Here is a 12,752-nt window from a genome sequence, read left to right as displayed (position 1 = left end):
CCTCTATCTTGCTTTCTAGTAGGTTTTATCTTCTGAGTTGGATTTTATCTTTATTTGCAGTGCTAGACATTGCTTCAGCGCTGCTAGGAACCAAAGCAGCCCTTGTTATGGGTCAGTAAAAATGCATTGCTACCTCATACTTGTGCATTGCAGAGGAATTATTGTCACTAAATTTGAACTAGGGAGAGCTGTAGGGTTATTTTTAACTGGCATAAATAGAAGCAAGATGGTGAATATTAGGCCCTGAGGTTTTGGGTGCTGTTCCATACAATTACTTTCGCTGTGTGTCGATGTGTGTGTGTGTTGCAGTACAGAATCCCTTGCCTTATATAAGAGGTGTCCCCACACGGCAGAGAGTCACTAAGTCCAGGGCTGGTTAACTAAGGTAGAAGCCCCCGGAATTCAGGGCAAATTACTGACATGGCTGAGAAATTGGTTGAGTGGCAGGCAACAGAAGTAGGGATAATGGGTAGGTATTCAAATTGGCGGGATGTGACTAGTGGTGTCCCACAAGGATCTGTGTTGGGACCTCAATTATTCACATTTTTTATTGATGACTTGGATAATGGCATGGAAAGTCATATATCTAAATTTACTGATGACACAAAGTTAGGCAGCATTGTGGACAGTGTAGATGACAGCATAAAATTACAAAGAGATATTGACAGACTAGATGTATGGGACAAACTGTGACAGATGGAATTCGGTCTAAGCAAGTGTGAGGTTATCCACTTTGGACTGAGAAAGGATAGATCTAAATTTGCTAGATGGTATGAAGTTAAATACAGTAGATGTCCAAACAGACTTAGGGGTTCAGGAGCATAGATCTTTAAAATGCCACAAACAAGTGCAGAAAATAATCAAGAAGCTAATGGAATGCTGGCTGTTATATCTACAGGACTGGAGATAAGGATGCTGAAGTTATGCTGCAGTATAGAAAACCCTAGTTAGATCCCACTTGGAGCCACTGTGAATAGATCTGGGCACCACACCTCAGGAAGGATACGTTGGCCTTGGAGGGACTGCAGCGTAGGTTTACAAGAATGATACCTAGACTTCAGGGATTTAATTATGAGGAGAGATAATACAAATTAGACCTGTTTGTTTTAGAATTTAGCAAGTTAAGGAGTGATGTGATTGATGTCTTCAAGATATTAACAGGATAACACAGGGTAGATAGCATTGGTTTCCACTGGTTGGAGATTCTATAACTAGGGGGCATCTTCTAAAATTTAGGGCCAGACCATTCAGGAGAGATGTTAGGAAGCAACTCTTACACAGAGGTGATAGAGTTTTGGAACTCTCTTACTCAGACAGCAGTTGATTCCAGATCAGTTGCTAATTTAAAATCTGAGATAGATACATTTTTGTTAAGCAAAGGTGTTAAGGGATATGGGCCAAAGGCAAGTCTATGGAGTTAGGCCACAGATCAGCCATGATCTCAATGAATGGCGGGTGGAACAGCCTCGAGGGGCTGAATGGCCTGCTCCTGTTCCTATGGTTTACATTTTAAATGCTCATCCTTCTTCATTCAAACAGCTAAACACAGAAATGCAGCTGAAAGTTGTCCAGAAGCTGCATTAAACTGTGATTTAAATAAAGAACTGGCAGCAATTCAAAGGCACATGTAGATGCATTTCATTGCACTTCATGACTTAAGTTCATGTAATTAAAAAAATCAAATGTACAGTGAGAAACAGTTCCTTCACTGTTTGATTAAACTGCAATGTCCCAGACTCAAGTCCTTGAACTAATTGGTGTAGGGAAATCATCAACAGCTCCACACTGACTATTCAGGACACTGATTGAATTGCATTAGGACAGATGATGGTCTAGTGGTATTATCACTCGACTAATAATCCAGAAACTCAGCTAACGTCCTGGGGACCCAGGTTCGACTCTCACCATGGCAGATGCGGAATTTGAATTCAATTTTTAAAAATGCCCTTCAGGGGAAGAAAATCGATGGTCCTGGTCTGGCCTATATGCAACTCTAGAGCCACAGCAATGTGTCTGACTCTCAACTGCCATCCAAGGGATGGACAATAAATACTGGCCAGCCAGCGATGCCCATGTACCACAAATGAATTTTTAAAAAATGTCACCAGACTTCGGCGCTGATCTTCAGTTTATTAACTGGGTTCCTGGCACAGGCAGGTCTATTCGAAAAAGGCCCTAAAATAGTGTCCAACCAGCTACTTCTGGTAGAAACTGGATATATCCCATTACTCAGTGCAGTTTAGTAGGGAGCCATTGGGTTACAGTGTACAGGAAGCTTCTATCATCCACTCCGACAATGGAAAAGACATTGGTTAAGTCGCCAATCAGGAGGAACATTATACACCCACAGACATGACACACAGCAAACAAAACACTGGAGAGACACCTTCACAGCTGTAAACGCCACAGGAGCAGGATGATTAAGATCACCATTCTCAGAAAAGTAAAATACATCAATTAAACCATTTCTCTTCTTCCCAATCCACCCTGCCAAAGCCAAAGGTCGAGTTATAATTCTGCCCAACTACCTGTCCTCCCAGAGTAGAAATCTGGGAAGGTCGTTTTCCCTCTCTCAAAACTAAAACTAAAGTTTAAACCTATATACACGTCTGCTTTCAGACGTTCTATCACATTGCATTCATATAAGGAGTGAGAGAATGGATTTGGGAAAATTAGGATTATTGCAGCAGTTTTCTCTTTACCTTGGCATTCCTGAATTTGGATCTGAAGATTCCATGCCGATGAATGCCTTGCTTAACCATTTTTTTTTTCAAACTATCTTCCATTGAACCTATAATCCCCTTAACCTTCAGGTAATAAAATGTTCTATTTTCCCTTTTCCTATGTGTCTGGGTGGATAAATGTGTCGTGGCTTCCATAGATAGAGAGCAGAATGCAGTCACCTGAAGATATCTTTTCAAACACCGTCACCCTTGGGTGATGCACCCCTATCAGGCCAGCCTGAGAAGCCCCGACATGAAAAGGGGTGGGGGGGAGGCAGAATTTAAGGAAATGTCAGGAAAGGGATGCAGGTCGATGGCTTGTACTGGGTTTAATCGATGAACGATCCAATGCATTTCATCCACCGAGATACCGATCGCATTATCTGTGTTCAACGCTTTTACCTCCAAATCTCCCTTGGTAATTGATTCTTCTTCCACTCGGAACTGGAGATCTTCAATTTTCCTGGAAAACCATTCAAACAGAGGAGGTAAAGATTCAAGTTAAGACTTCAAGGATCTTCTAAAATCTCTGGAGTCATAAATCCTAACGCTTTGCTTTGACTGCTTAGACACAGAGCAAATGAATGATGTTTTCTGCAAATCCTGTGGTTCCTGTGGAGTTGGGGGGGTAAATGGGGATGGGGCAAATGGAGATAAATGGGTTTGGGGTAAATAGGATTGGGTAAATGGGATTGGGTAAATGGGATTGGTGTAAATGGGATGTAGTAAATGGGGATGGGGTAAACGGGGATGGGGTAAACGGGGATGGGGTAAATGCGGTTTGGGGGTAAATGCGGTTTGGGGGTAAATGCGGTTTGGGGGTAAATGGGGTTGGGGTAAATGGGGGTAAATGGGAATGGGGTAAATGGGAAAGGGGTAAATGGGTTTGGGGTAAATGTGGATAGGGTAAACAGGGATGGGGTAAATGGGGTTGGGGGTAAATGGGGTTGGGGGTAAATGGGGTTGGGGTAAATGGGGTTGGGGGTAAACAGGGATGGGGTAAATGGGGTTGGGGGTAAATGGGGTTGGGGGTAAATGGGGTTGGGGTAAATGGGGTTGGGGGTAAATGGGGTTGGGCTACACATGAACCAAGGTCTAGTCGAATGACAGAAGGGTCAATCCTGCTGAGTCTCTCTCCCTGTAACTCACTCAAGATCCAATACCCAGATCCTGCATTCTGCCTTCCCAATCCCGACTTCTCATCCCTCCAGTCCAGTAGACACACAAAGCCTTCACCCACCCAAGACACTAAAATGCTCCGCCAGTAAAACTCTCTCCACACCCTCTATCCCTCCATCCCAAATCCGACTCAGTGCTTTACACCATTCCCATCAGCTCTTTCCTGCCCCAGGTGCGCGTCACTGTCAAACACCTCGGTTGATCGATTAATGAAAGATCCTGTCTGAAGCTGCTGTGTAAACTCCCGTCCTTAATGGGAGAAATGGGGTAACGCGGGAAATCTAACAGCACGGGATAAAAACAACTTTATTATCAATTCTCTGATGATCTTTGTGCTCATCGGGGTGAATGACATCAGTGCTTTTGCTTGGAACATATTTCCATTTTTGCAACTGTGTCAACAAATACACTGGACATGTAAAGCACTGTTTAGAGTTGGAGCAAAAATCTCCCTTTACTCAGCCTCTTATCTCAGCAGAGTGAACATGTATTCAGTAAATACCTACCCTTCAATGAAGCAATGGTCTCTCACCATTCTACAGGCACAAGAGGTATCTGGTCTTACAATCCACACTTCATTTCAAAATGTCCATCACCCTTTTTCCTGTTTTCTGCCACTTCCTGGACTAACCAGTTTCCCTCCTGTCTCCCCTTCCCTGGATAAACATCCTTTTCCCCCTCCTGGGTTTAGACCTTACCGTTTCTCCTCTTCCAGTGTGTTTAACAATTCCAGTTTTTGTTTCTCAGCGTTGTTCAGCATGGATCGCACTGTCAGAAGATTCGCCTCAGCCTCTGTGGCATACTGCAGGGAAAAATAGTCCGGTCACTTCTTATCTGAATGGCTTTTAGCTATCGGAGGATGGCATGATAGCGCAGTGGTCAGAAGGTGGCACAGTGGTTAGAGGGTGCCTTGGTGGCACAGTGGTTGGAGGGCAGCACAGTGGCACAGTGGTTAGCACTGCTGCCTCACAGCACCAGGAACCCGGGTTCAAATTCCAGCCTCGGGCCACTGTCTGCGTGGAGTTTGCACATTCTCCCCGTGTCTGCGTGGGTTTCCTCCGGCTGCTCCGGTTTCCTCCCACAGTCCAACGGTGTGCAGATTAGGTTGATTGACCATGCTAAATTGCCCCTTAATGTCAGAGCAGGGTAAATACGTGGGCAGGATTGTTGTCGGTGCAGACTCAATGGGCCAAAAGGCCTCCTTTTGTACTGTCAGAATTCGATGATATTCACTTGGATAGAGATGGCCACTGTGTTTGAAGATCTTACTGCAATAGACCCTGCTTCATGTTATTGTTTGTCCAGTTATTGAGCAGTGAACACTTTGGGGAGAGAGACGTGGGGCTGGATTTTGTCGAGGTAATGGTGGCTCGATGGTGGACTGGAAAACCAGGGGCGAACCCCTCTGTAGCCATTTTGAAGACTCCCGGCTGCAAATGAGCCGCCTTCGAGGTTTCTGTCCTTTTAAGGGGCAACATCTTGTTTCCAAGAGCTGCCAACTGGAGATCAGCAGCTCAGTGTGCCACAGGGAGCAGTGGCCACTGCTGGAACTGCACCCTGCCCATAGAAGCAGCATGGATGCCACCCTCTGAAGAAGGCAAGTGAGTACGGGGCCACCATGGCCGGTCAGGCAGGCCCCAGTGGCGTGGGAAAATGGAAGGGTGGCCTGGTTGGTGAGTTTAGGGGGTTTATTGCTACAGGGGTGGCTATTGCTGCTGGGTGATCCTGCATGGGCCTCAGGGTACCCAGTTAGGAGGGTCCCATTCTGAACCCTGCAGGGAGGCTGCCAGGTTTTACTGGATAGTCTCCCCAAACAGCGAGGGGCCCAACTGTAAAATGGCAGCAGCAGCAGAAAGGGGTCCTGGTTTAAGGGCCTCAGCTGGCCTTTGGACAGCAAGGACATCCTCCATCTTCTCTACTGCTGACAGGATTCCAGAGTGTTAGGAAGACAACGAGACGCCACCCCTTGCCTTCCCTCCAGACTCTCCAGCTCCAACTACCCCCCACCCCCCCACACCTCTCCAAAGCCTCCCACCCACTCTCCGGGGCACCCTGGGGCTCAGTTCTGGGAGAGACCTCTGACACTGAACTCAGCAGAATGTGCACGGTACAACCAAACCCTTAATGATGGATATCTGCTACTCTGCTCAGTGTAACAGGCAATGTACTGAACTGCCTGTGAATTAACTCACTGATACACACAGAGAAGTATAATTGAGCATACTCCAGACACAGGAGTAATGATGTGAATAAAAACAGTCATTTCATGCTGTTTGGGAATGGTAAGTCTGCTAGCAGTTACAGTTACTCTCTGACTGAGTTCACCAGTTTATAAAGAGCTGTAATTATCTGGATTTTCCTATTTAGATACATCCACCAAGGGACTGCCTCAAAGAGAGACAATCCAGTTTACAAGCTAAACATCACAATCATGTAATCCCACACCATCAGCAACCATGACTTTGCAAACTTTTAATCTTCAGCACCTAAAGGACTGTTCAATACACATAGTGAAGAATTATTTAGTTAAATTAAACTGTACAAAATAACTGTATCGGTCAGTAGCAACCAGTTTAAAATAAATGGTTTAACATCTCCACTAAAATAGCAGATGAGAAAGGTTTTGATAGTTCAATACGGTGACAAATTCCAGTTAGAAATTTCAAATTCTAATTCCAAATTCTGATTCCCAATTCCCGATTCCCAATTCTCAATTATTGATTCTCAATTACTGATTCCAAATTCCGATTCCAAATTCCCAATTCTGAGTCATTAGTGTTAATGGTTTTGCTAAACTCAATTTTACAAAACAATGAATTTAACTCAAAATGCATTCCATGATTGTTCAACCTTTCTCTCCACTCAGAGTTGTGAATCTTTGGAATTCTCTACCTCAAAGAGTTGTGAATCTCATCTTTGAACATATCCAAGACGGAAGTTGATAGATTTTAGGAACTACAGGAGTTAAGGGGTAGTGCCAGATGGTGGAATTGAGATACGTGAATCAGCAATGATCTTGTTGAGTGGTGAAGCAGGTTTGGAGAGCCGAATGGTCTACTCCAGCTCCTTATGTCCCTCTTCCCCAGACGTCCGTGTCATCTCATGAACATTCAGACCAATATTTTTAATTGTTAGTTTTGGAGGGCCCTATCTGATTGCTGCACCTTTGCCAGATTCCGTACCTGTGCGTGTGTGGCCTTTAGAAGAGCCAGCTCTTTCTCCACTTCACAGATGTGACTGGTTGCCTTGGCAACCTCGGCTCTCTCCAGGTCCCGTTCGGCCAGCAGCTGCTCGATGTGCTGCTGTTTCTCCTTTAGGGCCTCCTGCAAGGCGGTGGTGCCAGAGATCTTCCGAGCATAGCGAGAGGACGTCTCGGTCAACTGAGTGAGGAAGAGAGGAACAGATCTCAGGCTGTGTCGAGGATTGCTGGGTTAGTAATGGCACCGAGTAACTGTGGGATGTGGGTCAACATTCGATGGTCCAAAACATCAGACTGGGTGGGGGTGGGAGAGGTGGAGAGAGGAAGACTGAAAGCATCGATACCAACACAACTCACCCCCCACCAATTCCCCCCTCACCGATACCCCCCACCAATTCCCCCCACCAATTCCCCCCACCAATTCCCCCCACCCCCCCACCAATTCCCCCCTCACCGATTCACACTCTCGCCCCGCTCACCGACTCACACTCCCCCCTCACTGATTCACACTTGCCCCCCGCTCACCGACTCACACTCCCCCCCATCACTGATTCACACTCCCCCGTCACCGATTCACACTCTTCCCCGCTCACTGACTCACACTCCCCCCATCACCGATTCACACTCGCCCCCACCCTCACTGATTCACACTCCCCCCGTCACCGATTCACACTCTTCCCCGCTCACTGACTCACACTCCCCCCATCACCGATTCACACTCGCCCCCACCCTCACTGATTCACACTCCCCCGTCACCGATTCACACTCTTCCCCGCTCACCGACTCACACTCCCCCCCCTCACTGACTCACACTCGCCCCCCCTCACCGATTTGCACTTCCCCCTCCTTCACCAATTCACACTCCCCCCCCGTCACCAATTCACACTCCCCCCCCGTCACCGATTCACACTCCCCCCCATCACCGATTCACACTTGCCCCCACCCTCACCAATTCACACTCCCTCCCTCACTGATTCATACTCGCCCCCCCTTCACCGACTCACACTTCCCCTCATCACCGATTCACACTCCCCCCTTCACCGATTCCTCTGCCCCCTCACCAATTCCCCCCTCACCGATAGCCCCCACCACCCTCACCGATTCCCCCCCTCACCAATTCCCCCTCATCGATTCACACTCCACCCTCCTCACCGATTCACACTCGCCCACTCATCGATTCTCCTCCCCCCTCACCGATTCCCCTCCCCCCTCACTGATTCCCCTTCCCCCTCACCAATTCACACTCCACCCCCTCACCGATTCCCCTCCCCCTCACCGATTCACACTCCCCCCCCTCACCTATTCCTCCCCTCACCGATTCCCCTCCCCCCCTCTTCAACTGCCCTCCTCCCCTCTTCAACTCCCCTCCCCCCTCACCAATTCCCCTCACCCCTCATCGATTCCTCCCCTTACCGATTTACACTCCCCCCTCACCAATTCCCCCCTCATCAATTCACACTCCACCCCTCCTCACTGATTCCCCTCCCCCCCTCACTGATTTCCCCCCTCACTGATTCACACTCCCCCCTCACCGATTCCCCTCCCCCCTCACCGATTCACACTCCCCCCTCACTGGTTCACACTCCTGCCCTCCCCACCCCTCACCAATTGCCCCCCTCACCGGTTCACACTCCCCCCCTTACCGATTCACTCCCCCCCATCCCCTCCTCACTACCGACAGCAAGGGAGCCAGGGCGGTGAGCGAGAAGGGAACACTGAGGGGTCAGGAGTGAATCCACACTTGAGGCGGTGAGGAAATTTCATTGATGATGCTAGGATCTGAACTTCCGTGTTGGTGTTCAATATTCTGTGAAAATTGCGATCATTAATCATGGTGGAAAGAGACACATTTACTTGTTGAGGTATCTTTCTGTTGTCAAGGTTACGGATGGGCCTGTTGTTTGGTGCAGGCAGTCACCTTGGCTGGCAGTGACACTACAGGCACAGTGCTGTATGTCTGGGGGAATGTGTCTCCTGTAGTTGCTGCAAACACAGCCGGTATTTACAAACCTGACAAAGTACTGGCCCCAATTGCAGCAAAAGCCCTTGTAACTCATTACACGCGAATTGCTTCAGGACAGTTCTCAGGTACGTAATAAGACTGGGGCTCTGTATAAACAGTGTAAGGAGTCTAACAACACCAGGTTAAAGTCCAACAGGTTTATTTGGTAGCAAACGCCACTAGCTTTCGGAGCGCTGCTCCTTCGTCAGATGACGTCCGAAAGCTAGTGGCGTTTGCTACCAAATAAACCTGTTGGACTTTAACCTGGTGTTGTTAAAACTCTTACTGTGTTGACCCCAGTCCAATGCTGGCATTTCCACATCATGACTACCATCGGCTCTGTATAAACGCAGAGCTATTCCCCTCCCCGGGGTGGAATGATGATCGAGATGGAGAGACAGCAGAGTACACACAGTCAGGTTGTGATAGAAGGTAGAGAAGGGTTAGGCGAGACGTGAACAGACAATTGAAACATCAAGGTCAGTTTTATGTTTATCAGATTCCTCTATTCAGTGAGCGTTCTAACATTGTTCATTCAATCTGTGGCACCAAGTGCTTTACTGAACTGCACTAAAAGCAGGACTAGTTTGCTGGATGGAAGCAGTTTCTTACCAGTCCCGTTCGGCTTGGTCTACCCCCAACAGACGATGCTACTGAGCTGACTGAGCTGATGGAGGAGCTGCTAGGGCTCTGTGTCAAGGCTGAGACTCCCATGGCCATCCTCTTACTCTTCTTGGTTTTGGCTGGCGTGGTGGAGGGGAAGCCGATCCGCATCACCTTGTGAATGGGAGCAAAGAGACCAAACTTGGGGGGGCACTGGAAGTATCTGTTGAGGCACAAAACCGAAACCAAGAACAGTCAGTGGAAACATGTCAGAACCGTGAGCCAAAGGCAGTAAAATTCCCCACCCCCATTAGGGACAACGTGAAGCCTCCGTGGAGGGAAAAAAAAACATACAAGTGCTGGTTATAGAATCCTACAGTGCAGAAGGAGGCCATTCGGCCCATCTGGTCTGCACCGACCACAATCTAACCCTATTCCCGTAACCCCACACATTTACCCTGCTAATCCCTCTCCAAGGGCAACTGCAGGAGATTCTGCCCAGGATGCCTTTGGCTGTGGAGTCTGTGGAAGTATCTGTTGAGGCACAAAACCGAAACCAAGAACAATCCTTGTTTCTCGTTTCAAGGCTTCATTCTATGATCATCTTGCTGGTGCCAGTACAGAGCGAGACTGCGGATAGTTGGGAACCTGTCTCGGGGGCAGGGAATTCATATGGTGTTCATGGAAGTGGAAATGACTAGGGTTGGGAAGCATTTTCCGATCAGGGCCATTGTGATCTCCTGGACTCGTTTCGATCGCCTCAGGGGGTCGGAGAGGAATTTCCCAGATTTTTTTTTTTTTCCCCATATTGGCCCTGGGGTTTTTCACTCTGGGTTTTCGCCTCTCCCTGGAGATCACATGGTCTGGAATAGGGGGGTGGGGGTGAGTTAATAGGTTGTAATGAACAAAGCATCGTAGCTGTGAGGGACAGCTCGGTGGATAGGATATTGGTATGTAGATAGGCTGGAAAATTGGGCGGGGATCCTGGATTCAGGATTCAATCCTGGACCGGGGAGCGGCGCGGGCTTGGAGGGCCGAAGGGCCTGTTCCTGTGCTGTATTGTTCTTTGTTCTTTTCTTTGTTCTTTTGACACTAGGGGGAAATTTATCATAGCCAATCAACCTAACCCGCAGAACTGTGGACTGTAGGAGGAAACTGGAACACCCAGAGGAAACCCACGCAGACACGGGGAGAATGTGCAAACTCCACACGGACAGTGATCCAAGCCGGGAATTGAACACGGGTCCCTGGCGCTGTGAGGCAGCAGTGCCAGCCACTGTGCCACCGTGGGGACATGGATTTCTTAAAATATCCCCTCGGAAAAGCTGAAGCCAAAAGCAGAGGCAGCCTTAAATGAAGAGTCACCAATGGGGAATCATGATACTTCACCAGGCTAGGGGGCCCAGTGGAAGTTATTCCAGTGAATCACAGACTCCACAGCCAAAGGCATCCTGGGCAGAATCTCCTGCAGTTGCCCTTGGAGATGAGTGAGCTCCGAGTCCGTCAGCCTCAGGCCGAGTATCATTTTCTGTTTCGCTCAACTTGGATTGGACGCCCCCATGGCCATCTTCTTACTCTCCTTGGTTTTGGCTGGCTTGGTGGAGGGGAAGCCAATCTGCAGTAGTCTTAACTCAAAGACCCAACTGAAGAGAACGGGACGAGAAGAATCTTGGAACTTGTTTGCAAAAATGAAAAGTTTTCCCGATTAACCCTCAGCTAAATGTGGCTGGTGTTGGAACACAATAATGTGGGCCATGTACTCCAACTTGGATATAATGAGTCACAAGTATTTCATTGAATTATATCAAATGCAGAGCAATTGAAACTGGTCCTTTGGCCCAACTGGCCAACGCCATTGTTGAGAGGTGATCTCATTGAAACATATCAGATTCGTACGGGGCTTGACGGGGTAAATAAATGCTGAGAGATTGTTTTCCCTCATGGGACAGTCTAGGACCAGAGGGCATAGTCTCAAAATAAAGGGGCGCCAATTTAAGACTGAGATGCACTGCTGCCTCACAGCTCCAAGGACCTGGGTTCGATTCCTGTCTTGGGTCACTGCGGAGTCTGCACGTTCTCTCCGTGGCTGCGTGGATTTCCTCCCACAGTCCTAAGATGTGCAGGTTAGGTGCATTGGCCATGCTAAATTGTCCCTTAGTGTCCCAGGATGCGTAGGTTAGAGGGATTAGCGGGGTAAATATGTGGGGTTTCAGCGATAGGGCCTAGTTGGGATTGTTGTTGGTACAGACTCGATGGGCTGAATGGCGTCCTTCTGCACTGTAGGGTTTCTATGATTCTATGAGGGGGGATTTCTTCTCAGAGGATTCTGAATCTTTGGAACTCCTTGCCACAGAGAGTTGCGGGGGCAGGGAGATTAGGTGGGGTTTTCTGGCCGTGTTCGCCCCAAGCCCAGAAATTCCCACCTGAGGTCAACGGACCTTTGCATGGTCCGCCCGCACCTGCTACAATTCCCGTGGCAGGCGGGATGGGAAAATTCCACCCACTGTGTATATTTAAGGCTGAGATAGATCGATTTCTGATCAGTAAGGGGAATCGAGGGTTACGGGGAATGGGCAGGAAAGTGGGTGTGAGGAATGTGTTGGATCAGCCGTGATCCTATTGAATGGTCGAGCAGGCTCGAGGGGCTGAATGGCCTACTCCTGTTTCAATTTCATGGTCTTATGCTTCAAATGAGCTTCCTCACCCTCTGTCTTTTCTCCTTTATGTATTTATCTAACTTCTCCTCAAGAGTGATAAAATACAAGATGAAAAAGCTGCGATCCTATTCATAGGAGGTGAGTTTTAAGGTCAACCGCTGGTTTTTTTGATGAGGCAGATTTGACCACTACCTCACTGACCTGGAGAGATGATGGAATTCATTTTTACTAATACTCTACACTCCAGTCTTATCCACCGAGTATGACGGGGCTCTGGTTCACCCAATTAAGAACTGGTGGGAGACCCAGGCCACTTCTCTCCAGTAAACCCGACATAGTTACCCAGTAATCAGCGACTTTGCTGGGCATGGGATAGAGAGTCGCTGGCG

At 48.2% G+C, this 12,752-nt stretch overlaps 1 protein-coding gene across 1 annotated transcript in view; it reads right to left on the bottom strand.

Moving 5' to 3' along the window:
- Positions 1-12,752, bottom strand: part of clip2 (CAP-GLY domain containing linker protein 2) — a gene marked incomplete at its 3' end in the record, with an annotated part of 313,298 nt that overhangs the window by 33,606 nt on the left and 266,940 nt on the right. Inside the window, exons 5-8 of the mRNA XM_078226021.1 lie at positions 9,716-9,929; positions 7,085-7,282; positions 4,601-4,704; positions 3,126-3,186 (exon numbers count right to left, since the gene is read on the bottom strand). Coding sequence (XP_078082147.1) covers positions 3,126-3,186; positions 4,601-4,704; positions 7,085-7,282; positions 9,716-9,929 — 577 coding nt within the window. The remainder of the gene's footprint in view (positions 1-3,125; positions 3,187-4,600; positions 4,705-7,084; positions 7,283-9,715; positions 9,930-12,752) is intronic.

This window comes from Mustelus asterias, chromosome 12 (genome assembly GCF_964213995.1).
Source record: "Mustelus asterias chromosome 12, sMusAst1.hap1.1, whole genome shotgun sequence".
NCBI lineage: Eukaryota > Metazoa > Chordata > Chondrichthyes > Carcharhiniformes > Triakidae > Mustelus > Mustelus asterias.
The sequence above is the reverse complement of the archived record's forward strand: the minus strand, read 5'-3'. Positions and strand labels throughout refer to the sequence as shown.